Source organism: Numida meleagris, chromosome 25 (assembly GCF_002078875.1).
Source record: "Numida meleagris isolate 19003 breed g44 Domestic line chromosome 25, NumMel1.0, whole genome shotgun sequence".
Lineage (NCBI taxonomy): Eukaryota > Metazoa > Chordata > Aves > Galliformes > Numididae > Numida > Numida meleagris.
Window position 1 is genome coordinate 3931975 of NC_034433.1, and position 13666 is coordinate 3945640.

At 51.4% G+C, this 13666-nt stretch overlaps 2 protein-coding genes across 3 annotated transcripts; one reads left to right on the plus strand and one right to left on the minus strand.

Annotated features, from left to right (window-relative positions):
* AP4B1 (adaptor related protein complex 4 beta 1 subunit) lies at positions 342 to 7133 on the minus strand. Its single transcript, XM_021376978.1, has 10 exons — positions 6973 to 7133; positions 6637 to 6861; positions 6332 to 6462; positions 5935 to 6082; positions 4774 to 5270; positions 3985 to 4068; positions 2912 to 3015; positions 2574 to 2781; positions 1992 to 2276; positions 342 to 1719 (listed from the first exon to the last, which is right to left on the minus strand). The coding sequence occupies exons 1-10, from the start codon at positions 7083 to 7085 to the stop codon at positions 1292 to 1294; spliced, it is 2223 nt and encodes a 740-aa protein (XP_021232653.1). The 5' UTR covers positions 7086 to 7133; the 3' UTR covers positions 342 to 1291.
* Positions 7191 to 13446, plus strand: DCLRE1B (DNA cross-link repair 1B). 2 transcript variants are annotated; one of them, XR_002432791.1, is made up of 5 exons: positions 7191 to 7422; positions 7498 to 7645; positions 7708 to 7887; positions 7966 to 9617; positions 12000 to 13446. XR_002432791.1 is itself a non-coding variant. In XM_021376980.1 (4 exons), exons 1-4 carry the CDS (start codon positions 7234 to 7236, stop codon positions 8820 to 8822), a joined length of 1374 nt encoding a protein of 457 aa, XP_021232655.1. In that variant the 5' UTR covers positions 7191 to 7233; the 3' UTR covers positions 8823 to 13446. The 2 variants fall into 2 exon arrangements, 1 of the variants encoding a protein (XP_021232655.1); XM_021376980.1 differs by having other exon boundaries at positions 7966 to 13446.

Below are 13666 nucleotides of genomic sequence, written 5' to 3' on the forward strand. Positions count from 1 at the left end.
AAAACTGCATCAAGTGAGTGCTGCAAAACACCCCCACACACACGTGTTGTATTCCTGTGCTTAAAGAAACTGGAAACTTGAAAATGGTATAGGAAACCTGCTACAGTCAACTTCCTTTATCTACATTTCACTTCACTCCCAGAAAGTTTGGGTATTACGGTAACTTGGCATGCAAGACTGAAATAAATTATTGCACAACCGCTCTTTAAAGCTTTTCTTCCAGAGAAGTGGAGAGAGATCTTGTGTAAAATGAAGGCAGGATCCCCCGTGATGACCAGATGAATCCGTTCTGCAGGACTCAGGCAGGAGTCCGTGAACAAATGCTCCAGGAAGCAGCCGGGAACGATTCACTTTTTTATTAGGAAAATCAGAAATGAAATCTAAAACTTGTTTAACAGGGACAGCAGCATTCCAGTGAAGTACATCTAAAGATACAATACAGTCATTCTGAGAGATTAAGAATTGTAAGATAATTTACAGAATAGGGTTAACAAAGCCATGCCTTGCCCTGCACAAGAGGCCCAGCGACAGCAACCTGTGTACTTTAATTCTAAGCCAGGGAACTTTCCCTTGGTTTTGCCGTTGTACAGAACGCTCAATGGATTTATCCACAGAGCAGAGTGGATCGTTTCCCGTTTCTCTCTGTGCCCTGGCCAAAAACTACTGAAATGGGAAAAGCAATGGCTTTGCTGACAGAGCGGATTTTCACAGATGTGACTCAGAAACTTCTCACGACACCGTACAAAGTCCAGCTCTGCAACCTGCAATAGAGCACAGGGACTGCAGTCCACACGCTCCCCACAACGTGAGTGCAGGGGCTGGCCAGGTGCAACCTTCCATCCTTCCTGATGAGAATGATGAGATGGCTTTTGAACTAGTTACAATTGTCACAAAAAAAAAAAAACAACCACCACCCTGTCTAAGATGCTGCTCTGAGTTTTGCTCACTTCTGGTTCCATCAGTCACATCGGTGTCTTGTGGCTATCATGGCAGGTGCCAGCATTGCTGTGACTCAGACCAGCAGCAGCAGGCTCACACACGTTATCTTCTCCTTTCCCCAGCCCAGGGGAGGATGCCCTTTACCCTGTCCTGCTCATCACCCCAGTAGCTCAGCACCTGCAGCGCTGACCTGCAGCTGTAGCTCCCCTACGGCCAACAATGCTCAGGAAAGGGCTGGCAACACCCCCACAGTTCAGAACTACAAAACCTGCATCCAGAATGGCAAACTCAAGCCAGAGGAGGATACTCTTCCAGTGACCCGAGCAATCGTCCCACAAGGAACAGAGACTCATCAGGATCTCAGCCCAGCAATGGCTGCCACAGCAGTCCTGAACACAGACATGAAGGCCTGCAGCGCCTCAGGCTTTGCCTCGCTCTGCTTCACCGCAACCTGCATCCCCGAATCTTCGGCCTCGAGCAATAGCTCTGTCAGGAAGAGGCAACCACTGTCATCTTGAGCAACGAAATAAGCTTTCCACGGCTGGACACCAGCTTTGCTCATAGCAATAGTCTGGATGTGGACGACATGAAGAGCGGTCTGGACAGTATCTGGATGAACGGTTCCAACCCAGGGCAGAGACTGTTGGCAGCTGATGTCCAGGCTCAGCCAGGTCTTCTCAAACTGTTCTGCACTCAGGGAAACATCAGGAATTAAGGTAAGGCTGCCTGTATCAGGATGAACCTTGAGGACTTCTTTATTCCCTTCAGAAATCAGTGACTCTGAAATCAAAGCACAAACACACGAGATGCAGCACGTACTGCCCTCCTACCAGTGTCACACAGAACGTCCCAGGGGGCCACCAGACGAAGGCTGCAATTACAGCACCTTCAGCAGCAGTCTCCCTGGGCTAAAGGGGTGGTGAACAACCAGGCACTGCACAAGATATTCGGAACACTGAAGAGTGTTCTCAAAGCACTGTGATCATTTTCCAAAGGGATTCACGTGAGAATGTCTACGGACAAGAGGAAATTGTGAGGGTGATGCTGGTTACCTGTGCCCTTGTTCCCAGAGTCTGTACAAGGAGAAAAAGCGTAACAGGGCTCCACTGGCTGGTGAGCAGTGACAAGTGCCCAGCGTGCTTTGCCATAAATAGGTGCAAGAGTATTAAACTCGGAAGCCCACGTATTCACAGGTTGTTCTGTTTGGTCCTCCAGGAGCCCCAGGGAAGGGTCTGACTTGGGGCTGCACAGGACCCGTTTCACTTCATCCACACCGGACTGTAAGAGGCGATAGTAGAACAATCCCCGGTCTCGTACTGACATATCTTTCTCCTCCTCTGCAAATTAGAGTAACAGATTGTAGAGAATTTGAGCATTTGGATTTTCCCCAGATTTTATAACCCTTAATTACTAAAAATAGATTCCCAGGGATATAGTGTAAGCCTGTTACACCCACCAATCAGGGACAAGCAGCAGCCTAATGCATAACACTACATTACTTTGCCACCTTACATGGTCACCTCATAGCAAGGATGCTGACACTGCATCCACACACCAGGGACACATCAAAAACAGGTCCCCAAAAGCCCGTACTGCCACTGTAAAGAAGCAGAATGCTGAAAGAGGAAACCTACCTATGCAGTGGTAGAGCAGTCTCCCCAGCATGTCCTGACACTCAGCAGGACGAGACAGGAAAAGTCGCACCAACGCAGTCAGGAGCTCCATTTTTACTGCTGGAAACACCTCTGATTTCACATTCTCCACAAAGTCCTCCAACACATAAGGGGCGTTCGGTACTTTCTCACCATGTGCACCAAGGAGCCAGATCAGTGCCTGCTTGCCCTGAAGGCACCAAAGCAGAGCACATTCTGTTTAACAGGAGAGCTATGTTCTGGTTAGCAGACAGTGCTGACATAGCCAACAGACCAAGAGAACCAATAGACACAAGAGAAGGAGCCTAAAGCCAACTTACCTCGCTGTCCTGGATGATGTCCTCACAGCCAGGCAGTGCCTGACACACTGCATCTGTGCACTGGGGACACAGCCAAACCAGGTCCCGAAAAGCCTGTACCACCGCTGCAACAAAAGAAAATTCTCAGCATTCTCCAAGAATTACAAAACCATTAGGCAAAATAAATAAAATTAAATATAAATTTTAAAAAGTCAAAAGATTTTGCAAGGTTTTAGCGAGGGAGGTCATGACTATGATTTATGACACTCTCCTTCAAAACCCCATGATGCTGCCCTTGTAAGAGCACAGCTACACAAAGTCTAAAGTAAAGTACCAGAACTTCATATTGTTTCTCTCACTTCTGGAAAGTAATCTCTCTTCTGGACATTCCCCAGCCTTGAAAGAGAGACTGACTCAAGATGTCTCAGGCACACAAGGTTAGAATAACAAATTGAAACTAAAACCAATTCAAAATGCATCACATGAACTTTAGTTCAAAATTTGAAAGGCTCTTTTGCACCCATACAGAAACTCCAGCAACTACTAACACCCAATTCAAGAACTGACTGTAAGCATGTGAGTTTGAAAGCTGAAAGCAAGAGCATTAAAAAGAGGGCAGAAACAGCTAAGAAGGGAAGTTTAATCTGAGGACAGCAGAAGAAAAAGGCAGAAGTCTGGGTAGAGTTGAATCAGACTATTATATGAGGAAAAGAAATGAGGAAGACTTAGAAGACAGAGATCAGGAGTACCAGTCAGAAAGAACTCAAAATTAGATCTATTAACCACCCTGGCCTTCACAAACAGTCATTAAAATGCTTCTGCCTTCACTCCCTGGACTCAATAGATGGCAGCCAGTTTTTCTGCCTCCATATCGTATCAGACCAGGAATGCAGCCATGACCATCCCCAAGGAAGGAAAACCTATGATGTCCAGTCACACTCTATATCCCCACTCAACCAGGAAGACTCCTACCTGGAGATACCAAGTAAATTAAGCGTCAGGTGCCTCCTAGAGCCTCAAGTTTTGGGACCACAGGTCTCAGCAAGGCCATTTCCTGAGAGCTTAAGCCATGTAAACAACGTGAAGATGATTACCTGAAGTGATGTGCTCCTGCTGAAGCCCCAAGAGCTCTGTCAGAATCCCCACGCACTGTTCTGTGTACGTCCTAGCAATACTGCCTGCAGACAACAAGGATACAAGTCAACCTCGAGCCCAACTATTTATCACAAACTCATTTCAAAGTAACAATCTTCCTCTTTTTTTTTTAAAACTATTTTCTGACAGTCAAATGAGCACATATTCTCACATAAGACATATATTCCTTGTTTTGAAGCCATACCTCCAAAAAAGTCTGCACTTTTCTTAAATAAAGCACATGAGAAAAGCATTTTGGCATCCCTGACTTTCTCCTGAAGAATACTATAAAAACTTTTATGTTTTCAAGGTTGAGAAAATGAAACCAAACTGCCCCAAATCACCTTAATTCTGCCTCCACCACAACTCAAACAACAAGCAACTATCAAAGCAGCTCGTCCACCCACCACAATTTCATTAAGACTCAACGCTATCAGGCTTATTTAAGATCAAATTATGTAATTCAATCTCCCCGTTAATTTATTTGGAGCATTTCATCAGAGCGCAGATATCCAGAAAAAATTCAAGGCATTATATGCAACCTGCAACAGTTCAACACCAGCACTTCTGGATCAATCAGCGTCCTCGTGGTTGACAAACACACACAAAACATTCCTGGGGAGCGTGATCTACCTGGGGCTTCAGCACAGATCAGTTATTTGGAGTGTATCCAGATATACTTCAACAGAGAAAGGCCAACCTGAAGAGTGAGGGCTGCAGCTGCTTCTCGAGCAAGGCAGAGCTCTTACCTATGGCAGAGATCGCCCCCTGGGCCAGCTCTACTGAAATGTCAGTGCAATAGCCCTTCAGCTCTTCCAGCACTTGTTGCACGTTTTCATCGTTCACCAGCTCACACAACACTTCCATCTTCTGGCATTTGATGTAGTGGGGCTCTGAATACGAGCAGAAGAATTTTTTGTAGTGGCTGCTAAAATGGCCAGGAAGACTGCCCAGGATCTGACGCACGTGACACAGTGCGGCGAAGCAGAGCTCCCTGCTCTCAGAGGTGCAGGCAGCCAGCAGCGGCCCCTTCACCCTCACCAAAACATCTGCCTGCACGTGAGGGTACTCCCTGGCCAGCACGAGGAAGAGCTTGGTGGCTGCCATCACGACGCCGGGGCTGCTGCTTTTCAGATATCCATCCAGCAGATTGAGAATGTTGAACAGCTCCTCCTCAGTGCGGGGTCTGTAACGCAGAAGGAAGGCAAGCACCTCGCTCTGCCCCCACTGATCTAGATCAGCCATCCTGCCAAGAAAAGAAACACCGCTTGCAGGAGTCAGGAAGTGCATGAGGATCTGTGCTGTGCAGAGTAGGGCCCATAGCCCTTACGTTGTTACAGCCTCCACTCCCATCAAACACTGTGATTTTTTTGTGATACCACAATTTCATCTCAAGAGAACCAACCAATCTACACATACAGGCTAAACTCGGTATCAATCACGTGCACTTTTGCTAATGCAGAGCTTAGAGAGACAGAGAAACATGGACAAGATCCCTGGGCACAGCAGCACCTTGCTCTTCCAGATCATTTAGTTACACGCAAGGAATGTATCTTCAAACAATAGATATGTTACACATCTTGCAACTGATTGGGAGAAACATACAAGAACATCTCTGTACCACAAATACATCATGTGTGCTGCCATGATTAAAAAAGATAACCACATTAACTTACAATTGTAAACAAACCAGCAGCTGAAGCAGATCTCTGTTAACCTGGGCACTAAGATTTCTCTTAAGACCTTAGCACAAAAGCGACTGATTTTCTTTTAGGATGAGCATCTCCACCTTCGTATGCCTGACTTTTCCAGTTCTGATGGGAGCCCAGAAGCACTCGCTGCTACGTGTACAAAACGCAACAGACAGAACGAAGCTTCCAGTGCCACCTCTGATACGGAAGAAGACAAACCTGTTGAGGAGATGATGGGCAATGGGTTTGTTGATGACAACTCCTCCCTCTTTCTTCAAGATCTCTTCCAAAGCCCTCAGGCAGTTCACCACCACGATAGGGTCCTGGTCACGAAGCAGGCTGTACAACTCATTCACCAATGCGCCATCTGCAAAGAAGCGAAGGGGCTGCCCCAATATTCTCGCTCTCCAGCAGCCTCGGGCACAGCCATGCGGAAGCGCACGTGATGGAACAGCACGATGCAGAGCTTCCTTCGCTCCCCACGACGCCCGGCCCTGGGCTGTTTCCCTCCTCCTCCTGCCCAGGGCCCACGATCTCGAGGCAGCCCACGGAGCCCAGGGCACCCCAACCCAACCTCCCTCCGTGCCCAGCGACAGCGCAGCGCCTGCCAGCTCACCCACTTCACCGTCCCCTTGCAGCCTGTGCATCTTGGCGCAGCCCAGCACGGCGATCCTGCGCACGTAGGAGGCCCTGTCCCGCAGGCCGCTCAGGAGGGGCTGCTGCACGTACTCCTGCATGCCGGGCATCCTGCGGGCGGCACGCAGGGGTCAGCGGGGCCCTTCTCTGGATGGAGGGCCGGGTGGTGCCGGGGCAGGGGAGGGGGGCGGGGAGAGACGGCAGGGGATAGGGAGCAGGGGGCAGGGGATAGGGGGCAGGGGACAGGGGGCAGGGGACGGGCCGAGCCCGGAGCCCCGCGCGCACCTGAGGTCGCAGAGGCCGCGCAGCGCCAGGCCGCGCACTGCCGGGCTGGGGTCGGCGCAGTCCCGGCGCAGCGTGTTGACAGCCAGCAGCGCCAGGCGGGGCATGCGCGGCGCGTGCGCGCACACGTACAGCTGCACCAGCTTCTTCTGCACCACGTCGGCCGCTGCGCCCGCCTTCACCATCTCCGCGAACAGCCCCGACACGTCCGCGCCCTGCGTCATGAGCCTGCGGCAGAGAGCACGCGGCCGTCAGCCTCCGCCAGCCCTCGGCTGACCCCCGCCCGCTCCCCTCGCCCTCCGCCCGCTCCCCTCGCCCTCCGCCCGCTCCCCTCCGCACCGGACGACGCGCAGCACGGCGGCTCGGTACCGCAGCGGGTCCGCCTGCACGTGGGGGTTTCCCAGCGCGCGCCGCAGGTCGCGCAGCGCCTCCTCGCCTCCCAGGTACGGCATGGCCGCCCACGCCGCCCGGCCCCGCGCGGCCCCGCGCCGCGCAGGAGCCGCCCCTCCCCTCCCGCGCCTGCGCGGTACCGCGCGCCGAATTCGGCGGGAAGCGGCGGGGGCGTCACCTTCTCCCGCGCGCTCCCCGCGCCCCGGCGCTATGAACGGCACCGTGATCCCCGGGACGCCCATCGCCGTGGATTTCTGGAGCGTGCGGCGGGCGGGCGGCGCGCGGCTGTTCTTCCTGTCGCACATGCACTCGGACCACACCGTGGGGCTGTCCAGCACCTGGAGCCGCCCGCTGTACTGCTCGCCGCTCACCGCCCGCCTGCTGAGCCACCGCCTGAAGGTACGCGTCCCCCGGCCCGGCTCTCTTCTCTCCGTCCCCCTGCCGTGCCCGGTCCTCACACCCGCTCTCCCGCAGGTGCCCACGCGCTGGATCCGTCCGCTGGAGATGGGGAAGAGCCACGCGGTGGGCGAGGAGGTGACCGTGACGCTGCTCGACGCCAACCACTGCCCCGGCTCCGTCATGTTCCTCTTCGAGGGCTCCTTCGGCACCATCCTCTACACAGGTACGGGGCGGGGACGCGGCCGCTCCGCCGCTCCGCCCGCCCTGACGGCTCCGTTCCCGCAGGAGATTTCCGCTACAGCCGCGCCATGCAGCGCGAGCCGGCGCTGAGCGGCCGCCGCATCGACCGCCTCTACCTGGACAACACCAACTGCCGCCCGCAGCGCGCCCTGCCCTCGCGGAGCTGTGCCACGCTCCAGGCCGCGCAGCTCATCCGCCAGCACCCGCAGCACCGCGTCGTCATCGGTGAGTGCCCCCGCGCGCCTGCCCCGCGCCTCCCCCCCATCCCCCCCGCCCGGCGTGCCGCTCACGGCTCTCCCGCAGGTGTGTACAGCCTGGGGAAGGAGGAGCTGCTGGTGCACCTGGCGCTCGAGTTCGGCACCTGGGTTGTGGTGAGCCCCTCCCGCCTGGAGCAGATGCGGCTGCTGGAGCTGCCCGAAGTGTTCACCACCGAGGAGGGGGCCGGCAGGATCCGTGCGGTGGACGTCGCCGAGATCCGCCGGGACACCCTCGTGAGCTGGAACGTGCTGCATCCGACGATTGCCATCCTCCCCACGGGCAGGCCCGTGAAGGTCACCCACCCCCAAATCCACCTCATCCCGTACTCGGATCATTCCTCCTTTTCAGAGTTGTGTGAGTTCGTGAAGTGGTTGAAACCCTGCTCAGTCATCCCAATTGTGAAAGGCGGCATGTGCCACGCCTCCTTTCAGAAATACCTGAGTCCTGACCAGCGGGCGCTTCCTGACCTCACAATTCCAAAGCCTGTGCAAGAGTCTGTACGGCGGCAGAGCAAAACAAAGAAACAGAAACCCGTGTGTCTTGCGAAAAGAGCTGCCCAGCACTCTGCTCCCAAAGGAGTTGTTTATGAGTCCCTAGAGGAATATACTGAGCAATCTGAGGGGCTCACGTGTGGCACAGCTCCTCAGCAGAACTCCCATGAGTCAGCTTTCTGCTCCCTTCAAGATGGTATTTGTTTTTACGGCTGTGAGGAGGAGGAGCAGAGTGGAGAACAGCCGGGGGGAGCAACGGCAGCTGGCACTGCTGGGCAGTCGCCTGTTTTTGATGAGGACTTTCCAAGTGAACTTCCAAAGCAATATTTACTCACTCCTTTAAACGCCTCAAGGCAGAGATCCTTCTACGATGCAGTAGAAGATTTATTTAGTAGGTGGGAAGTGTCCTGAAAATTGTTTGTCTGTCGGGGCAAGTGCAGTTGATGACAGTGATTCTGAATGCCTTAAGACTGCATCCTGTTCTTTGTGTTCAAGTTTCTCATCACAAGAGAGGAGCTCAGCTGTGAGGATTTGTTTTCGTTTCCTTTTATTAGAGGAAAAAAGGGATCTAGAACTAGTTTGTAGATATCAGATTTTTCATTTATTTATTTTTATATCTTTGTCTGCATCTGCTGGGTCCCCACGCTGTATTCGGGCTGTGTGGTCCCACTACATCTGAACCTTTAATCTATTTTTTTGCAGAGATTTACGTTTCTGTTGAGGCCAAAGATACTGCTGGGTTGGTTCAACTTGAGCAGCAGAGGGCATGAGCTGCCTGCAGCCTAACTAATGGGCTTGCGTGTGATGAAAGAAGCAACAAAGGGGAATCAGGGTCCTGGAGATCTTGTTCTACACATCTGTGCTGCCTTCTTAACAAGTATTTATAAGTACTTCATTTTAAGACGTGTTACAAATATTTTTTATTAGGTTATTTTTAAAAACTGCTGCTTACAGAAATGTAGAAGATGAAGTGCCTTTCTAATTGCTGAAATACCTCCAGACCGCACTGCGTTTGTATCCTGCCAAGTGCAGCTGGATGAGGTTCTTCTCTCCTGAAAGCACTGCTTTCCTATTAACTGTAAATACCTTTTTTCAGGTCGCTGTGTGGAGAAAATAGGATTTGTGTGAGTTCTTGACTTCCTGGAATGGGTTGCAGTATCCTCTTCAGTCTCCATGCTGATGCTTCTTGATGGCCAAGTGCTTCAGGTAGCTATCAGCGTTCTGCTAGATTCACTGCTTGTTCTTATCAGTCAGTGGTAAATTGGATGGAAGACAATGAAACATCTGCGTGCTGGTGCCAAGTTGCGGCAGCGTTATTTGGAAAGAATACTGTTGCTAAATGGCAAAATGTGCTCCCTTGGCTTAGAGGTCAGTGCATTTCCTGCTCCGATTGAACTGCTCGGAGCCACAACCTGGCTGGCACTGTCAGGAAGTGTCAGTAACGTGACTATGCAGTGGGTGCTTTCTGTGAAGTCTGAAAACTCTAGATATCCTTGCAAAACTGCATTAGCAACATGTTACAAACTGCCTGACATGGGGTTGTGACAGCGAAGTAGAAATGGTCTCTATGTACTGGGAGCAACAAGCCGACTTATTGTTCGGCTTTTTCTAACCTTAGTACTTTCAGCACAAAATGTTTCAAATTATTTAATCAGGATCAGAGTCTTCTGAATGTAGTGACCTGCAAGGTCTCTCCAAGACCGGTCAGCTGGATTGACTTGACTCGGGGAATTCAATCTGACAAAGGCATGTTTACTCTTCAAGTAAAAAATCTTTGTGAAAAGCAAAGATGCCTGTAAATGCAGCAGCCGTAGCTGTTTAAAACAAGGCAGTCATGGGCAGTAGTCGTAATGACAGCTGCAGTGGGTGTGCTTGGGATGCTGCTCTGCAAACACAAGTCCTAACTCACAGCGGTTCTTGGGAAAGCACAGGGTTGGAACACTGTCATATAAGCAGCACCTCTAGGTGGGGCTGTCTATAGACTCTGCCTGACAGCTGCTAATCTGCATTCTCTTTTAGAAATGTACTTTAAAAGCAGCAGGGAGGGCAGCTCAAGCATCTAGTTGTGGTCTGTAAGTCCTGTTTCTTGGAGGCTTCTCTGTGGATTATTTGCTAGTGAAAAACTGCAGAGCTTCATCAGGTCAGCATGAATGGAAGCACCTGCTTCTTTTATAACATCTGAGGCTGCCAGGGAAGTAATTGCCCTATGTTTGCAGTGGTTTGTTGCTGGATGCCTTGGAGATGCAGGCTGTACTTCAGTGCTGTTGAAGGGTAGGTGACTCACTTGACAGGCAGATGAGTGAAGCACTGCCTGCACTCCCAGATTCCACTGTTCCGCTCTCAGCGTGCAGCTTCTCCATTGCTCAGAACTAATGCTTGCATTCTGAGTCACTGCTCCATTTAGTGTACTGCAAATAATTTCAGAGTCTATCTCACACATTTTGCTGCTCATGGGATATGTAGTTTTTTTCTCCTTTATCAATCCTAAGTGGAGTAGAGAATCTCCAGGTGAACCTGAGCAAAATGGAGTTGCCAATGTTAATTCTTCAGAGAAGCAACTATTATTTAGAACACATGGAAGAGAAAAATAGCAAAGACTTTAGAGGCTGGGGTTCTGCTCACCATGTGTGAGTGCTCAGCATTCCTTCAGTAGTTTTAACTGGCTTCTGTTATCTAGTTAACAGTGCAGCTAAGAGCTGGAGTGTCTCATGCACGCCAGGCTCTGAACATGCTGCTTCTAGCTCAGCTGTACGGAGCTGTCATCACTGCTACCACAGGTGTTTTGCTTGCAACATGACAATGAGAAGCTGTAGTGTGGAGTATCTAGGGCTGTGTGTCACCATCATCTCTGCAGGACAGCAGTGTTCAGACCAAAGCCCTCCCAGATCTATCCATGCAGAGCATGCTTGAGCTGTTTATCTCTCTTCCACAGTTGAGAACCAAGCCCCGGTGGGATGAAACAGAGCCTATAGAGGAGCTGGAAACTGAGCTGAGTTCCTCTGGCAAGATTTCAGCACTGTTTTAACAAGCTGTGATCACACACTGGTGTGTCACAAGGGCAGGGCAGGCTTCTGGTTCTGGGAGCAGCTCTGCCCTGCTGAGCTCCTCCACACAGTTGCATGTGCAAGTCCAATTGCAATACTATGAAACACTTTATTAGGCTCTAACTCAGTAGAAAACCATAAAGGAATACCCTGCCTATGCTATGGAGAGAAGAAAATGGACCCTTTAAGTTACTGGGAAGATACAGAGATAAAATTTACCTCTCTCCTGTGTTCCACAGCGAACAGGTGTATGCTGTGGGTTTGTGGGGGACACCCCAGTGCAGTGTTCCTAACTCTGCTTCCCATGCTACAAAGCTAAAGCACTTGCAACAACTTCCCTGCTTCAGAGCTGCTTTAGGTTTTTGTAGCACAAGTTCTGGTGGATGTTTTTCTAGATAAAAAGAATTATGTGTCAGGGAAGTCTTTTCTTCGCTGGGCAAAATAATTTGAGGAATTTTGTAACTTCTTATATGGTATGTCGTATTGTTGGGCTTGTGTCAAACTAACTTGAAGCCTAAAATCTCTAGTTTTGTGCTCTTTTCAGGACTCTTCTGAAAGAATAATGGAAAGTATGGAAAAGGCACGTGCCCTGATAATCAGCTGGGCTCCCTTTACGTGAGCTGCTGTCTGCGTCTGGGTGTTTTGGGTGCATTTGCAGTTCCTTCTGCTCCATTTTTGCTCTGTTGCTGCAGTTGCTGCAGTGTCTACATTTTCCTTACGCTCGCTTTGTGCTTGGCCAAGTGCCTGCCTCAGCACAAGCAGCCATGAGTGTACAGTGACTTGTCTGGGAGGAACTTTACTTGACAGCGAGACTGGGGGAGCCCAGCATGGTGAGCAGGTGCCAGAGAAGATAAGGAGCATATTCTAATTTTGTGTGCGTGCTCCGCTCTTGGCAGGCATGGAGCGTTGTGCAGAGCTGGCCCTGTGCTTGTTTTCCAGGCCAAGTGTGTGCTCACCCACACACGACTTGTACAGTTCTACAAAAAAAAGCAAGGCTGTCTGCTTCGGGCTTTTCAGCTGCTTGTTGTCTCGCTTGTCTGTTGTGATGTTGCATATTGACTGTCTCGTGGAAAAAGTTTACATTTCAGTTTCTGCAAGGCAGAAAGGACACTTACAGACCCCAGACTTTCCTTCTCTGCAGTGGGCTGGCAGTGGTCGTGGGGATCATTTAGAAGAACACTTGTGTAACAGTAAGCACAAAGATGAAGGCTCTGTGCAATTCACAGATGGAAGCACGTAGCAGCACGACTTGTCCCACCTGCACTGTGCATAGCGCTGTCGGTGGGTGGAGGCTGTAGCTGAGGCACTGTGCAGCTGTGCTGCCCTTGTCTCTGAGGATGCTGCAGGGCTCCCCAGGAGTGCTTTCCTTCCTGGGGACTGGGCTTACGGTGCTTCCAGAGATCTCAGGATCTCAGAAGCATCAGTGGAGTTACAGTTCTTACATTTTTATGTGTAGCGGATGCTACTTGGTACTTTTAAAAGGTGAACCTCGGTCAGGGATGGCCATGTGCTTAGTGCCAGCACTCAGGGCATTTCATCCAAGGACCGAGGCCTGTCACAGCCTCAGCAAGGTTACGAGATGTGCTGTGATCTTCAGGGATGTGCGTGTGTTTTGTTGCCATCGCAGCAACTGCTTCAGGCACAGATCTCCGTGCCCTGCCCAGGGATGCTCCGCTCACAGGACTGGGCTCTCCCTGGCCTCAGGAAGCCCGGGATGAAGGCAGGCCTTTGCTGGGCTGGTGCCAGTCCCTCTGGCTTTCCCCTTGCTGTGGAGCAGTGCGTTGCATTTTGATTTTTGTTGCGTGTTCGTTTTTCCCCCCAGCCTCCATCTCCAGCAGGCTGTCACGTACCAGCCTTGCTTCTTTGTGCTCATCGCAAGTTGGTGCTTTAGTAAACGCTGCTGCAAGAATGAACATTATGTGAAGGTTGTTGAGATGCCGGTATGATATTTGTAAGCTTTATTTTAAAATAAACTTCTGAGAGAAACCCAAGAGCCTTGGCTGTGTTATTACTTCGACTCGGGGAGGCCGGAATAAGGTGGCCCAAAGAATGGTACCCGCCTCGTCCCCTTCAGGAGCCGGCTGCGCCCCCCGCCCGGGGCCGTCCCTCCACACAGCAGAGCGCGGGCTCCCCTGTCGGCGCGCACAGCCGCTCCGCCCGGAGCCGCCCGCCCCCTTCCGCCTGGCGCCCGCGGTCACGTGGTCGGGCTCG

Coding starts and splice junctions, on each gene's coding strand:
- DCLRE1B (XM_021376980.1), top strand. CDS start 7,234: ATGAACGGCACCGTGATCCCCGGGACGCCCATCGCCGTGGATTTCTGG. Junction 7,423..7,497: donor TGCTGAGCCACCGCCTGAAG/GTACGCGTCCCC, acceptor GCTCTCCCGCAG/GTGCCCACGCGCTGGATCCG. Junction 7,888..7,965: donor GCAGCACCGCGTCGTCATCG/GTGAGTGCCCCC, acceptor GCTCTCCCGCAG/GTGTGTACAGCCTGGGGAAG.
- AP4B1 (XM_021376978.1), bottom strand. CDS start 7,085: ATGCCGTACCTGGGAGGCGAGGAGGCGCTGCGCGACCTGCGGCGCGCG. Junction 5,271..5,934: donor GCCCATCATCTCCTCAACAG/GTTTGTCTTCTT, acceptor TTTTCTTGGCAG/GATGGCTGATCTAGATCAGT. Junction 4,069..4,773: donor GGGGGCGATCTCTGCCATAG/GTAAGAGCTCTG, acceptor TGTTGTCTGCAG/GCAGTATTGCTAGGACGTAC.